This window comes from Chrysoperla carnea, chromosome 2, assembly GCF_905475395.1.
Source record: "Chrysoperla carnea chromosome 2, inChrCarn1.1, whole genome shotgun sequence".
Taxonomy (NCBI): Eukaryota; Metazoa; Arthropoda; class Insecta; order Neuroptera; family Chrysopidae; genus Chrysoperla; species Chrysoperla carnea.
In genome coordinates, this window is record NC_058338.1 from 83,419,992 (window position 1) to 83,434,013 (window position 14,022).

The 14,022-nt window shown below is 28.4% G+C and overlaps 1 protein-coding gene across 1 annotated transcript in view; it reads right to left on the reverse strand.

Moving 5' to 3' along the window:
* LOC123292996 overlaps positions 1 to 14,022 on the reverse strand; it is a 177,640-nt gene that overhangs the window by 103,528 nt on the left and 60,090 nt on the right. The window contains exon 3 of the mRNA XM_044873710.1: positions 11,387 to 11,587. Within this exon, the coding sequence (XP_044729645.1) occupies positions 11,387 to 11,587 (201 nt within the window). The remainder of the gene's footprint in view (positions 1 to 11,386; positions 11,588 to 14,022) is intronic.

Here is a 14,022-nt window from a genome sequence, read left to right on the forward strand (position 1 = left end):
TTTTATATATTTTGTAAAAAAAAGACATTAATAAAATTATATTTATATACTCCTTTTCTAAGCCCATTCGAGATATAGAGAATGTTGTAACCTCTTAAACAAATCTTGAAAGTTATCATTATCTCAAATATAATTTTTCATTTTGTTAGTATCTACACATTAATTTCCTGCGGAACATAAACATTCAACACACTCATACACATACAAAAAATGAAACAGGCTGTGACGGTTAGGACCATTATGGTTCAGACCATTAAATTATTTTTTTGAAATATTAAAATTTTTATCCGTTAAATGATAGTAATGTTTTTTTTCCTACAGCTATGCTAATGAAATAATTTTAACTAACATAAATGTAACATCAGAAAATAAGGTATGTTTTACGTGGCAGGATGCAAAAGGATTAAAATAAGGATCTGATTTTCTTAAGATATAAATTCAATTTTCTGAATTTCAGAGGTATTTCACAAGTATCCCGTTAATCGAGTAGAAAGAGTTAACTCCCAACTTTAACTCGATATCGAAAGACTTTTCAGCCACTTCTAAGGAAGTACCGGAAAAATGAAGCACTTAAATGTGCCGTTATCTTCTGTTTTAAGTTGATAGAAACTGAGTTTCATAAATTTAAAATAAGTGTAATTTATAAAATTTAAAAAAACTTCCGACAAATTTTCGGGTGCGGAATCCTTAACTTGTACTTGAAACATAGCGAAGAACACTCTTCATTAAATAAATTTTTGACCGAAAAAAAAAATCGGCATACTCTTTTAGGGGCTACGATGCCACAGAAAGACTGACAGACTTACGCACATAGCGATCAACTAATAAGACACCTTTTTTTAGTTCGGGGGTTAAAAAAAACACACACAAAATGTAATATTATTTTAGTGATGTTTTTATTAATCGAATATTAAGTGCACTCCATTTTATATGATATCAACCACATGTCGCCTCTGGACTTACAGCAGAAGTTTTTTGCACCAACATTGCAAGTATAGGCAATACTTTTCAGAAAACCTGACAAAATAATTGCTATAGCGTATTCTTGGCTGAACGCACCTTACGATGATACACGCACATTACCATTACAGTTTTCTCTAATTGAAACTTTGCTAATTGTTAGCTTACTAGGAAGATTAAATTGGTCATAATATTCCCGTAAAAGTCTTTCTTACTGAATTGCTATTTCTGTAAAACAACTGAACAAGTTCATCGTTTGGTAAAAGATCAGTTCGCAAATGAAACGATTTAACCTTGAACCAGGATCATTTTACGTTTGAAACAAGTGGAAGTTTTCACAGCATTCTAACTTACAGAGATGATAACATAGATAACAGAAATTGAATCACCAATTATCATTAAAAATTTTATTTTATTAATTTTTGATTTTGTTTACTTTTAATCATGTATACGATATTTATTTACATCATGGTCTCTCGATTATAATTGATGATTTTTAATATGATACATACAGCGTAAACTAAATATTGACAAATATCTTGTCGAGTAACTTTAACTAAAGAGAATTGAAAAAAATACACTAGAACCCGGACTTCTTGGATTCATGTCAAGCGCCCTACCAATATCGTATACATGATTAAAAGTAAACAAACACAAAAAGTAATAATAATAAATAAGTGAATAAACAAAGTAAAAATAAAAATATGTTGAGTTGAAAAATTGCACTCTATGTCTAGAACTCGAATAGTCTAATTGTTAGGGTGCTTGACATGAATCCAAGAAATCCGGGTTCGAGTGTATTTTTTCAATTCTCCTTAATTAAATTTATTTTAATTTTCGAAATGGAATCAATACCTTCCTCTCAGGAACACTAAAAAAAAGTATATCTACCCCATTCTCTCTGCTATTATTAGAAATAATATTTTAATGAAAGCAAAGTAAATATAAAAAAAATCACACTCATAAATTATATAACTAATTACCGTATGTGTATATGTTCACTACTATGGTCGTAGATGTAGCCATATTTATTCAAATATATACATAATAACAAGTGAAAATTGACTGAGTAAACTATTGAAATACCATGTATAGACAGTGTATTTTGTCACATTACCCATACATACATGTGACACATATATAACTGATATTACCATATAATACAAACTATACAATTTGCGCATAATTTACGCTCGAACAGGTAAAAAGTGATGCTTACGAAGAAATGATTCAAACAAAAGTTGTTTACTTTTTTATATTGTAACATTTTTTACGTTTAAACTGTTGTTCTATCTCTAACGGTTTACAAGATGGATCCTACGGACCCAAGACCCAAATGAAGTACGTTGCTCATTTACGAACACGATCTGACTTTTTACGTCCTCAGCATGCTATAAAAATTTCAGCTTGATATCTCTTTTCGCTTTTGTGTAATCGTGATGACAGACGATAGACAGACAGACATCCGGAAATGGACTTATAAGGTGATTTTATGAAGACCTATACCAAAATTTTGTCCATAGCATCAATATTTTTAAGCGTTACAAACTTGGGACTAAACTTAGTATACCTTGTTATATTTCATATACATGGTATAAAAAAAAAAAAGAATTTTCTAATTACATACAGAATAAAAGAAATGAAAGTCATTATCAAATATAATTATTTATTTTAATTATAACATAAATAATTTTATAACGGTTTTATAATTATTTATGTATGTTGTTTGTTATATATATATATATATATGGTTTGGTAGGTATGAATGCAATATTGTACCTACTTAATTTTAATGGGATGTATGTATTGTTATTAAGTATTTGGGGTAATGCGTTATTATTTGTATGAATAAATATAACAAATGATGCTCTAATTAGGTCTTTAGTTTCTGTGCTTATATTTACGGTAATTGTGTTATCATTTGAAAACGCACCCGTCCCTTTTGGTGCTCTAAAAAGAGTTAATTTTCAAAAATTGCTCCAAAGTTAAATGGTTAAACATTTTTTTACCATGTTTATATGAAATATACACAGTATATTAAGATTCGTCCCAAGTTTGTAACGCTTAAAAATATTAATGTTACGAAAAAAATTTTGGTACATGTGGTCATAGAATAACCTAATTAGTCTGTCAACACGATAACTCAAAAATGAAAAAATGTACCTAGCTGAAATGTTTACAGCGCACTCAGGACGTAAAAAGTGAGGTCGAGTCCGTGGGACTCATCTTGTAAACCGTTAGAGATAGAACAAAACTCTAAGAATAAAAAATGTTCCTTATAAAAAAAAAAAAAAAAAAACTTTTGTTTTAAACATTTTTTTTGTAAACATCACTGTTTACTCACGAGGGAACACATTAGATGAAAATTTTATAGTTATATTAATATGGGATTATTAGTAATGTTTAGGTATTAGTAATGTGATAGAGTGATCAACACTGTCTATACATGGTATATCAACAATTGACTCAGTTTTCACATCTTTATCTTAATTATCTTCTTCAAGGTACACACTAACAAAACTTATTAGATTGAAGTATAAAGCTTTTACAAGGTTGTGTATATTTCAAAAAAGTCAATAAAAGTTTCTTCAATTTCATAACAATCAATCAAGTTTTTTTTTTGGTTTTTTTTTTTTTTGGAAAATAAAATTATTTTTATTGTATGTTTTTTTATTTGTTTATTATACTGGGTAATTATTTGTGTTGACCTCAAGGAGTCGCACCATAGAAACCTTCCCCCCTTCTCACGACTTGTTTGTATGAATAAATAGAAATAAATAATACTTTAAAAATAACTAAAAGACCCGCTTTTGTAACTTGGTGAACTAAAAAGTAGGAAGTAATTTCTTGAAATTCAAAAAAGTCATTTTATGGTAAAAAAGCGTGGGGTGCTAAATTTCACTTATTGTAAATATTTTATAGACAGATATTGGTAAAAGTAAACTATGTAAACTATTATAAAATATCTTGAAAAGCACCCGATGCTTTTTTATGATAAAATGATTTTTTTGGATTTCCAGAAATTATTTTCCACCTTTTAGTTCAGCAAGTTACAAGAGTGTGTTTTTTAAACTATTATTTATTTTGTGTTTTTTAGTTTTTTAGACTAATATTTATTTATCAAAAATTCAGCATAAATATGGTGGGAGCACAAGTAAATGTATATATTTTCAGATATGAAAATCGTGAATCCTGAAGATCCTGATCAGGATATTTAAATAAAATGATAAGTACACTAAATTTCTAGTGTTGTTCAAAGTTTCCGTTACATACTAAAATAGGTATGAAGCTAATAAAAGCGTGTTAAAAAGTAGCAGTAACTTCAGCGTTGCGATAGGAAATTTCAACTTAAAAAACAAAGACTCATTTTTTTCTCTTTCTGTTCACAATTTCATGGGTTTTATTTTTAATTATTTACTTTATTAATGTACAAAAACTAGCAAAATTAATTGTTCTGTAAAGCGAGATAAAACAATCCTAAAATTTTTCATACATATATGGCTTCAGTTATTATTATGCATGTAATATAATTCATGGGTAGTGAATATTCCGTGTTAATTATAACTTGCTACCACTAGTACGTACTACTGTCTAAATAGGCAGGTGCGTACGAATCTAATTACGAGTATTAAATCAAATAATGCTTTATCAATATTAACCAAACTATTTTATGTAGAAACGTATGACTATATCCAGTGTATACCTACAGTCTGCAAAAGAATGTAAAAATTTATTAGAGTAGCTAAATAAAAAAGTTATTTAAAAAATATAAAACGCCACTGGTTTAAATATAAACTGAAAAGAAAAAAGCACAGGAGTTTACATATCGACATTAACAGTCGGGACCCATTAAAGTCTACACGGGCTCAAATATTCTCACTAATTGGTCCCGACTGTAAAAGCCGCTATGTAAACTGCAAGACTTGTTTTTTTTCAGTTTAAATTTAACTCAGTGGAGTTTTTTGATTTTTGAAATAATTTGTTCTATCACAATCTGCAATCGCCATCTGGTGGTGGTCATACTGAATTTTTATTACTGCCTTATCTTTAGTATTACTCGCAAAATTAAAGCAAATCGATTATCATAAAAATCATTTGGTTTCTATTGCGCCACATAGGAGCGCACATACATTATTTTCACAATATATCATATTGGATTTTCATTACTGCCGTACGCCTTCAGTAGCACTTCCAAGGTTAAGACAAATCGATTGACGTCAGAATCAATAAAATCGGCTAACGTCTTCTCTAGTGTGCCACATAGGAACACATATACATTTTTTTTTTTACAATATGGCATCTGGTGGTCGTTGTATTGAATTTTTATTATTGCCATATCTTCAGTAGCACTCACGAGGCTAAGACAAGTCGGTCTGAGTCATCAAAAGCGGCAAACAGGAACACACATATATAGACTGATAAACACATTACCACTCCTTTACGTTGCTCAGTCGGGTAAAAACAGGTCAAGTGATGATACAACAAATATAGAGCAATTTATAGCCAATTCTTTGCTAAACATATCTGATTTGTGAACGACTGTTTTAAACAATATACATATATCGGCCTTGACAAAATGAACAATTTTGAAATTGAAAGTGTTCTTCTATCTCCCACTTGCAACTTTTACATTATTATAGTTATTGGGGTAAAACTGAATATTTTGAGCTGTCACATTTTCTTTTTATGATATTTCTCATTAAGGAGGGCGGTATAGGAGTTCTGGAACACACTGTATGCTACTGTTTAAAATATAGCAGATGATTTAAAACAGAAATAAATAACTATATTAATTGTAAATTCCATTCACTAAATTAATGGTAAATAATCATAGAGGTTTTTAAGGAACGATTGGGTTTACTAGTGCATCCCGATTATTGCAGGAGTTGTCACAGTATGGAGCAGAAAATGATGTGTCACCTGAGCCCAAGAGAACCACTCTAAGCTAAGCTCGAAATAACAAAAGGTGTAACAAAACAGTATTACGTTTTCTTTTATGATTAGGAGGAATGTTTTTAAGCCACAAGTCATGAAACACGAAAGGCAAAATGAAACAGAACTAAACACATGCGTTGTGTGTAAAGTTAGTTTGGAATTTTCTGTTCTTTTAATCCAGTTTCTCCAAAATTTTGTAGATAATTACTTTTTATAAATTCTAATGTACACTGCTAGAACTGCAATCAGACGTTGAGTGGACAAGTTCGCTTAGACCGCATAGAAACCTCCCAAAGGAGAGTTTTTAAGTGAGACGTATCAGTTCCAATACGTCGCAATTTGTTTATTTTCAACGCATCGCTGTAAACTTTTGAAATGAAAAAACAGCAGAATTTGGTATCGTGTCTCAGAAATATAAAAAAAAAACCGCAAATTTATAAATTTCCTATAAATATACACATTTTTCACACATTTATAAATACACACACACACACACACACATTTCACCAAATGGAACTTATTAAACATACAATAATACTTTTCTTCAATAAAAACTTTCATTTTAACACAAATATTATTCTTAAATCCTAATGAAATAAACGAATCATATTATTTTTAAGTTGCTAATGCTCTATTTTGTCAAAATTTTATTCAGTTTTGCTATTTGCAACTAAAATTATCAGTGCAGATAGATTATTAAATTTTTAAAGCTATTATTAAAAATACAATTAGTTAATAGTATAAGCTAAGGAAAATTTTTGAAAGATTATTTCGATTACTAATTTTGTAGGATTTTTATAAAATTTTTAATTGTGTATTTACACTTATTAAATATTTTATGTTAAGATTGTCACATTTGGAACGGGATGTAATTTTTTTCCGCACAACAAATTTATTTCAAGGATAATAAGCGATATTTTATTAAATAGTTTTTTTCTTGGTATAAATAAATTTTAAATAGTCAAATACAATTTTAAACATGATTAGATGAAATAGCTTTATGAAATTTTAAATGTTTTTCGATACGATTCATCCCATTCTTCACTTAGCTAAAAGATGTCAAAGCATGACCAGATATATGTATAAGAAATTTTTTTTGTAAGAAGTATGTAGGGTTCTCGAGGGTTTATATTTGAAATAGTCAAAACTAAGGACAGTTTTGTAGTAAAGAAAGATTGACATTCGAAAAATATGGCATGATATAGAATTCTAGAAAATTTTGAGAATTTATCCTTAAATGGATGCTTAAAAGAGGATTGTAAAAAATAAAGAGTAGTTTAAAAAACTAAAAAAATTAGTTGAACTAAAAAATTCGAACAAAAGAGTGTAATTAGGAAAAAAATTATTTTCTCGTAAAATATCATTGTATTGTCATTAGTCTTTGTTAAGTGTTTCAATGTGAAGTGAAGTTTCAATTAATTCTGACGTTTTGAAATACGTGAAACTCCGTTAACCGAAAGATTCCGTTACATAGGCAAATATACAAACAAAGTTATTAAAAGCTTGTTAAAATGTTTGACAAACGTGCCAAAAATGATTTTGTTGATTCAATAATGTATTTTAATTTAAAAAAATAAAACTCCCGACTATGTTATATAAAATCGGAAAAGAAAGAAACAAGTCCAGTAGTTTGCATAGCGACTTTAACAGTCGGGGCGCATTATTGGTACGATTTGAGCCGATATAGGTTTTAATGGGCCTCTACTGTTAAAGTCGCTATATAAACTACGGGACTTGTTTCTTTCTTTTCAGATTTTATTTAATTAACACAGTGAGGTTTTTTATTTTTTAATTATTTATTTTATGTTAAAGTTTAAGTGTCCCATCACTAAAAAAAACCCTCTTATTATACTATATTAATAAGGCTTTAAAATCCATTTTTTATTCCTAATTAAATTTAAATAAATATATTATTTATAGATATGGATATATATTTTTGTAATCTCCTTTAATGATATATATTTTAATTAATTGATACACTACTCGACAGGTTTTGTTAATTTTTTTTAATTAACGTATTATTATTTCGCTCTAAAAAACCGCCATTTTATTTGTTGTTTGAAAAGCCTACCAGAGAACCTTTGGGGTTTTGAGAAAAATATTATGATACCCTAAATGTTGAAATCCATAGAGCCGTTTGGAAGATACGAGGTAATAAATAAATTTACCAACAATAGGCCGTTCAAAGTAACTGAAAATAAACGATTTTATGAATTTATTGAAAGGCAAAAAAATCTTAAAAATAGGAAAGCTTTGGCATCTAGTTTAAGACCCTTCTAACGCGCAATCTCAGGAGTGCCAGGGTTGCGTTAATTAACGCTTAGCATACATAAAAAAACGATCTTTTTCCAATATCTCGGAAACCATAAACTTTATGAAAAATAGTTTCAAACATAAATTGTCGGAAAATTTTTGTCTCCAAAAATGAGGACTCAAAATTTTTGATATTCTCAGCCATTTTTTCGAAAATTGGGAAAAACGGCCATATATATATAAATATATATATATATATTTATTTATTTATTTATTTATTTATTTATTTATTTATTTATTTATTTATTTATTTATTTATTTATTTATTTATTTATTTATTTATTTATATTTATATGCTAATTAACAATAGCTTGGAACTAATTGATTTAATAAAAAAAAATTTCAAACGAAAGTAAGTTTACTCTACTTTCTTATTTCGATATATCTTTAGCCGTTTTCAATAAATTGACAAACGATCAATTTTATATATATTTCTCGTTAATTATCGAATCATTATCCTCAAATTATGTGAAATTATGTCAAAAGTAGTCCTGAATTTTGTAACTGGGGCCTTTGTTAAGTGCCTGACTTGGAATATGACGATAAAAAAGATCAAAAAGGGCACCTTGTAGTTGGTTCGCGCTGGTATCGGCGTCGTCTATAGAAATTACTACCCGATTTTTGGTAGTTGTAAAATTAAGACTCCTTCATCTAGCTGTCTACATCATTGAATGTCGTGAAGCAATAGTACCCATATGTTCGACATCATAAAATTTATTCAAAATTTCTTTTTTTGAAATAATTCATAATAACTTTGGAAAAGTTATGGAATAAAGTTTATGCAACACAATTTTTTTTTTGCGTTTAAAATAGCATATAAATATATATATTTGGCCGTTTTTCCCGTTTTTTTGGGAAAATGGCTGAAGATATTAAAATTTTTAATTCTAAAATGTCCGATAATTTTTGTTCAAAACTCTTTTCATAAGTCTCCGCGATATTGGCCAAAAATCGTTTTTGTAGGTATACGTAGGGTTAATTAACGCAACCCTTGCACTTTTGAAACTGCGCGTTAGTAGGGTTTTAAATTAGATGCCTAATCCTTTCTTCTTTTTTTTTAGTTTTCTTTTTTTTTGCCTTTGAATAACGTAAAAACATTATTTTGAGCGAAAAAAAAGGCTTGACAATTTCTAAAGGAAGCAAGTTCTTAAGGAAAAAAGAGTGCCTGCTTTATCTTTTTTCTTCTATCGTTTAGTATCTTCAATTAAGGATGTTAATTATTATTAATATTACCTTTATTAACAAGATATTCATAATTAGCTAGAAATTCTAGTAGTCATCAATATTCGCTAGCTATATAGGTAATAAGTGGACGACTGACTGACTAGGTAGATAGGTAGGTATTATACATGAACTGTTATGTAACATTTAATATCATGTGCTCGAGGTAGGATTGTCAAACACAATAATACCTAATTGAGCATTTAACTGTAATTAATTTAATAAAGGAGCCAGCCACATACACACAAAGCAGATGTATTGTACATTATAACTAAGTAGTATTTCGTGGTCACAAATTCAATTTACTATGAAGTGTAAGAATCAGTAACTCTGATATACCGAATATTATCGTTCTATCTACTTTATGGTGTATAAAACATATTCTAATTTAGTATCTATTCATCCTTAGATAACACAAGTAAGAGGGTAAACCAGATAAAATTTGACTTCAACTTCAAAAACGCACTATTGATGAAAGTGTAGTTGAAATAAGCCCAAATCAATTCTAAAAATTTGATTATTTAAATAAATTAATGACTTCAAAAGTATAGGCATATTTAACATAGGTCTTATGGAAAAACGATAGATGCATGATATGTTATGCGAGATTTCTCCAAAACCTAGTCGGTGGAAATTAAAAAAAAAAAAAACTAGTTAAAAGTTAAGACCTTAATTATTGAAAAAAAAAACGTTGTTCCTAAAGGATGTAGTCGGGGTACAAATTTAAAAAATATATATTGCCAATTTTGAATGTGAATTTTGTTATAACTTTACAATATAAGACGAAAAGTAAGAATAAAATTTTTCGATATCTATAGTAATTTTCAAAATATCAAAAAATGAAAATTTTGTTCAATTATTTAGCTATCGTTACTTCGAAAACCAAAGTAGGTATCGAAAAATTTTATTACTATTTTTCGTCTCTATCATGAAATTATAACAAAATTTATCATCAAAGTTGAAAATAAGGTACAAATAATTTCAACTACTAGTCTAAATTTTCCTTGGCGCTCATATTACCTTAAGATAACACAAGTAAAATGATAAGCCATATCAAATTGGACTTCAACTTGATCAAAAACGCACAATTAATGTATATTTTACAAACTTTTTATTTAATTTGCAAAGTATGTTTGTTTTGGTGAAATCTTGCAACTCAATTTTGAAGTAGTTATCCTCAACTGATTAAGCTGAAATTTTGCATACACGTTAAGTTTGTATGACAATGGATGGTGAGGTGACCATATTTGATTGTCTTTTTTGTCTTAAATTTTGTCCTAAGAAGTAGAAAAATCGTAGCGCAGGAGCTGCATTAGCAAACCAAATTTCATCAGAGATTGAAAAAACAACACACTTTTCTAAAAATCGAATATTACTTTCCTAATTTTGAAATAATTTTTATATCGAAAATTAAGCGTCTAGAGAAAAAATGACACAATTACTTTCTTGTTTAAAACTGATCAAAGAATGCAAAAATATTTCTAATTTTGAAATAATAAAAAATTTTGTACTTTGCGTTTAACTAATTTTCAATTGATTACATGTAAATGTATGTATAGTAAATTTTCGTAGAATAGCAATTAATTCAACTTATTACATAAGAAATTGTGAATGTAAGGGACGAAATTGCATAAATAATATATTTTAAATGTAAATTGGCATAATTACTAATTTATATTTGTTATAAAATAGTATTAAATTTTCAATGTAAACCATGTATACAAATATATGGTTTACTATATGAACGTTTACCATACCAAGTTATTAATCAAAAGTTTAGAGAAATCTTAAAAAATGTTTAGTCTTAGGCGGCAAAACATTCCTGTTGCTGCTTCTCTTTTAAGCATTTTTTTACGAAAGGAAAATGAAGAAAAAGAAGAACTATTCATAAATTTTTCATATAGAAAAAAGCATAAGATGTCTACATGTATATACTATTAAAACAAAAAACACATACCTGTTGGCTAAGACGATCCAATTGTAATGAAACATTAAGTGATGGTGCTTCACTATAATATACTGTATAACCCCAAGCACTTCCACACCATTGACCACCTGACGCTGGACGATCCACCTCTCGTATACTCATGTGACCGTCTGGACAACCGTCGGTTGTAAACGATACAAACTTGCCAACGGTAAAGGTGTCGAATGTTAACTGTAAATAAAATATTGAATTTGTTTTTATTTTTTTTCGAATTTTTTGTATTGTTCATTTGAGATATAACCGATAACTTTTAACTAGTTTAGAGACTATACAGAAAAAAAAGTATACACAAGAATAAAAACACTTTTAATTCACATGATAGATAAATCACAATATTTTCTATAACAATAACAACAAAAAACTGAAAAACAAAGTTCTTTTCAAACTTTTTCTATCTTGTTTTTTTTTTTTTTTTTTTTTATTTTCTATTTATATCAAATATTGAAAAGTAAGTGTCATTCCGTAAAAATTTTCAACAGTTTTATTATTTTGTTTCTCCTTACATCTCTTTGCCGTCGTTGAGGTAAAAATTATTGTTTTTTCGTTAGGCAGTGTTAGATTTTAGGGTCAGGCATAATATATTTAAGAGGCAAAATAATATACAGAGTTGGTCACACTATACATCACGGGTGGTTATGACCAAACGGCTTGATTTTAATAAAATTATCTTACAGGGATAGATGGAGGGTTATTGATTGTACATTTTAAAATTATTTTCGTTATTTAAAGGGTAAACGGAAACGCGAAATGTATCAAAGTTGTATTTTTTTAAATGGAACAACCTATGATTTCATTTTCTGGTTTTCCGATCAAAATAAAGGTGTTTTTCATCAGGTTAATTTCACTTACACTTCACGATTTTCGAAATATTATATATTTTCTGAAAATATAGGCAATTTTAACGTAAAATTTCTCAAAGTTTAAATCAGTTTTTTAAACTAAATTTAACTGGGAGTCTACTAATCGATTGTGTTTCTTGTTAAAACTGTGAATAATTGAATTACGTATACAGTTTGGCCCAAGTTATGACTAAGGAATTATAAACTTTAAACGATAATAACTTGTTTAACTTAAATACAACACAGGGTATATGTCAACAACAATTGAAAATTGTAACTATTAACTATCAAATAACTATGTAACTATTAAGTATCAACTTTGTAACTATCAATTTTTCCATAGCTAATTATGTACGTTTTCATGAGAAACGCTCATTAATAGAATCGAACCGATTTTAACAGATCAACTTATCAGCTGATAATATATACTAGTTTCATATTTTTTACAGCGTGGTTTTCTTGTCGTAGAGGTTTTGGTTTTTGAACTTTATCTTATTTAAATTATTTAGGGGACACAATTTCCTATACAAACAATTTCAGAGGATATTTATTTCTTGTTACATACATTTTAGAGCGTTATTTTGAAGCAGTTGATAATTTGGTTCGTATCATCAATATTTTTAAACATTACTAAAATTAGTTTTTGAATTAAAGTGAATTGAAAAAAATACACTCGAACCGGGACTCAAACCCGAATTTCTTGGATTCATGTCAAGCGCCTTACCAATTAGACCATTCGAATTCTAGACAGTTTAGTTTTTGAACTTTATAAGATTCAAACTTAAGTTTTTGAAATTTATCAATTTGAAATTTGATAGTGTGAGCACATACATATTTTCGAGCATTAAACAGCTAAATGAAATTATCGAAACAAAAACTAATTTTTATCGAATGCATATACATGATACTCGTAACACTTGCATGTAACCATTGGGTGTAAAAATTCGATGTAAACTACATATGAAGTAGTGATATTCGTATAACTTTACAAACGTATCGAATTGCAAATTTTGTTTTATAGAATATATTATTGGTAGAATAGAAGAAAAATAGGTCACTGAAAAAAAAAAAACGTAAAAGCACTCACTTTGCTTTTATATTATATGTATATGATGTACAAATAAAACAGATTTATGATGGTAAACGCACGTACCATTTCAAACTATTAACCTATTTTTGATTGGTGATACACATAAAAAAATATGTTGCGAACGCCAGAGCGGACAACCTCTATATGAATAACATTTAACCGTGGTTCTTTTCATCTGCGTTTTTAGAATTGATAAAAATAGCTTAGGTTTGGTTAGGTTATATTGACTGTCGACGAAGGACACACTAAGGCTATAGGGCCCATTGTGATACCATATATGTATTTTACCACTTTTCCGCTGATAATTTCATTTATCAGCTCCTGAATTTCAGAGTCTGAGTGCACCTACATCATGCATATACCATGCACTACACCAGCTCATCACAACTATTAATTAAATTAATTTTGTTGCGAATTGAAACCGCGGGCATCGAACCCGCTACCCTAAGCATACCGCGGAGGGAATTGGTTAGATAAGAAATAAAATTGACGTTTGTAAATTTTGTCAAAGTATCGAGAGTGTAAAATTTATGGAAATCGATTTTCTCGATTTCAGTCGATAGTTGCACTTTTTTGTAAATTTTTCTACATATTATGTAGTCAATGTATTATTCATCAATGACGTCAGGCAAACAAATTATTTAAGAATATGAAAATCTAAAATTTCATTTGCGTAA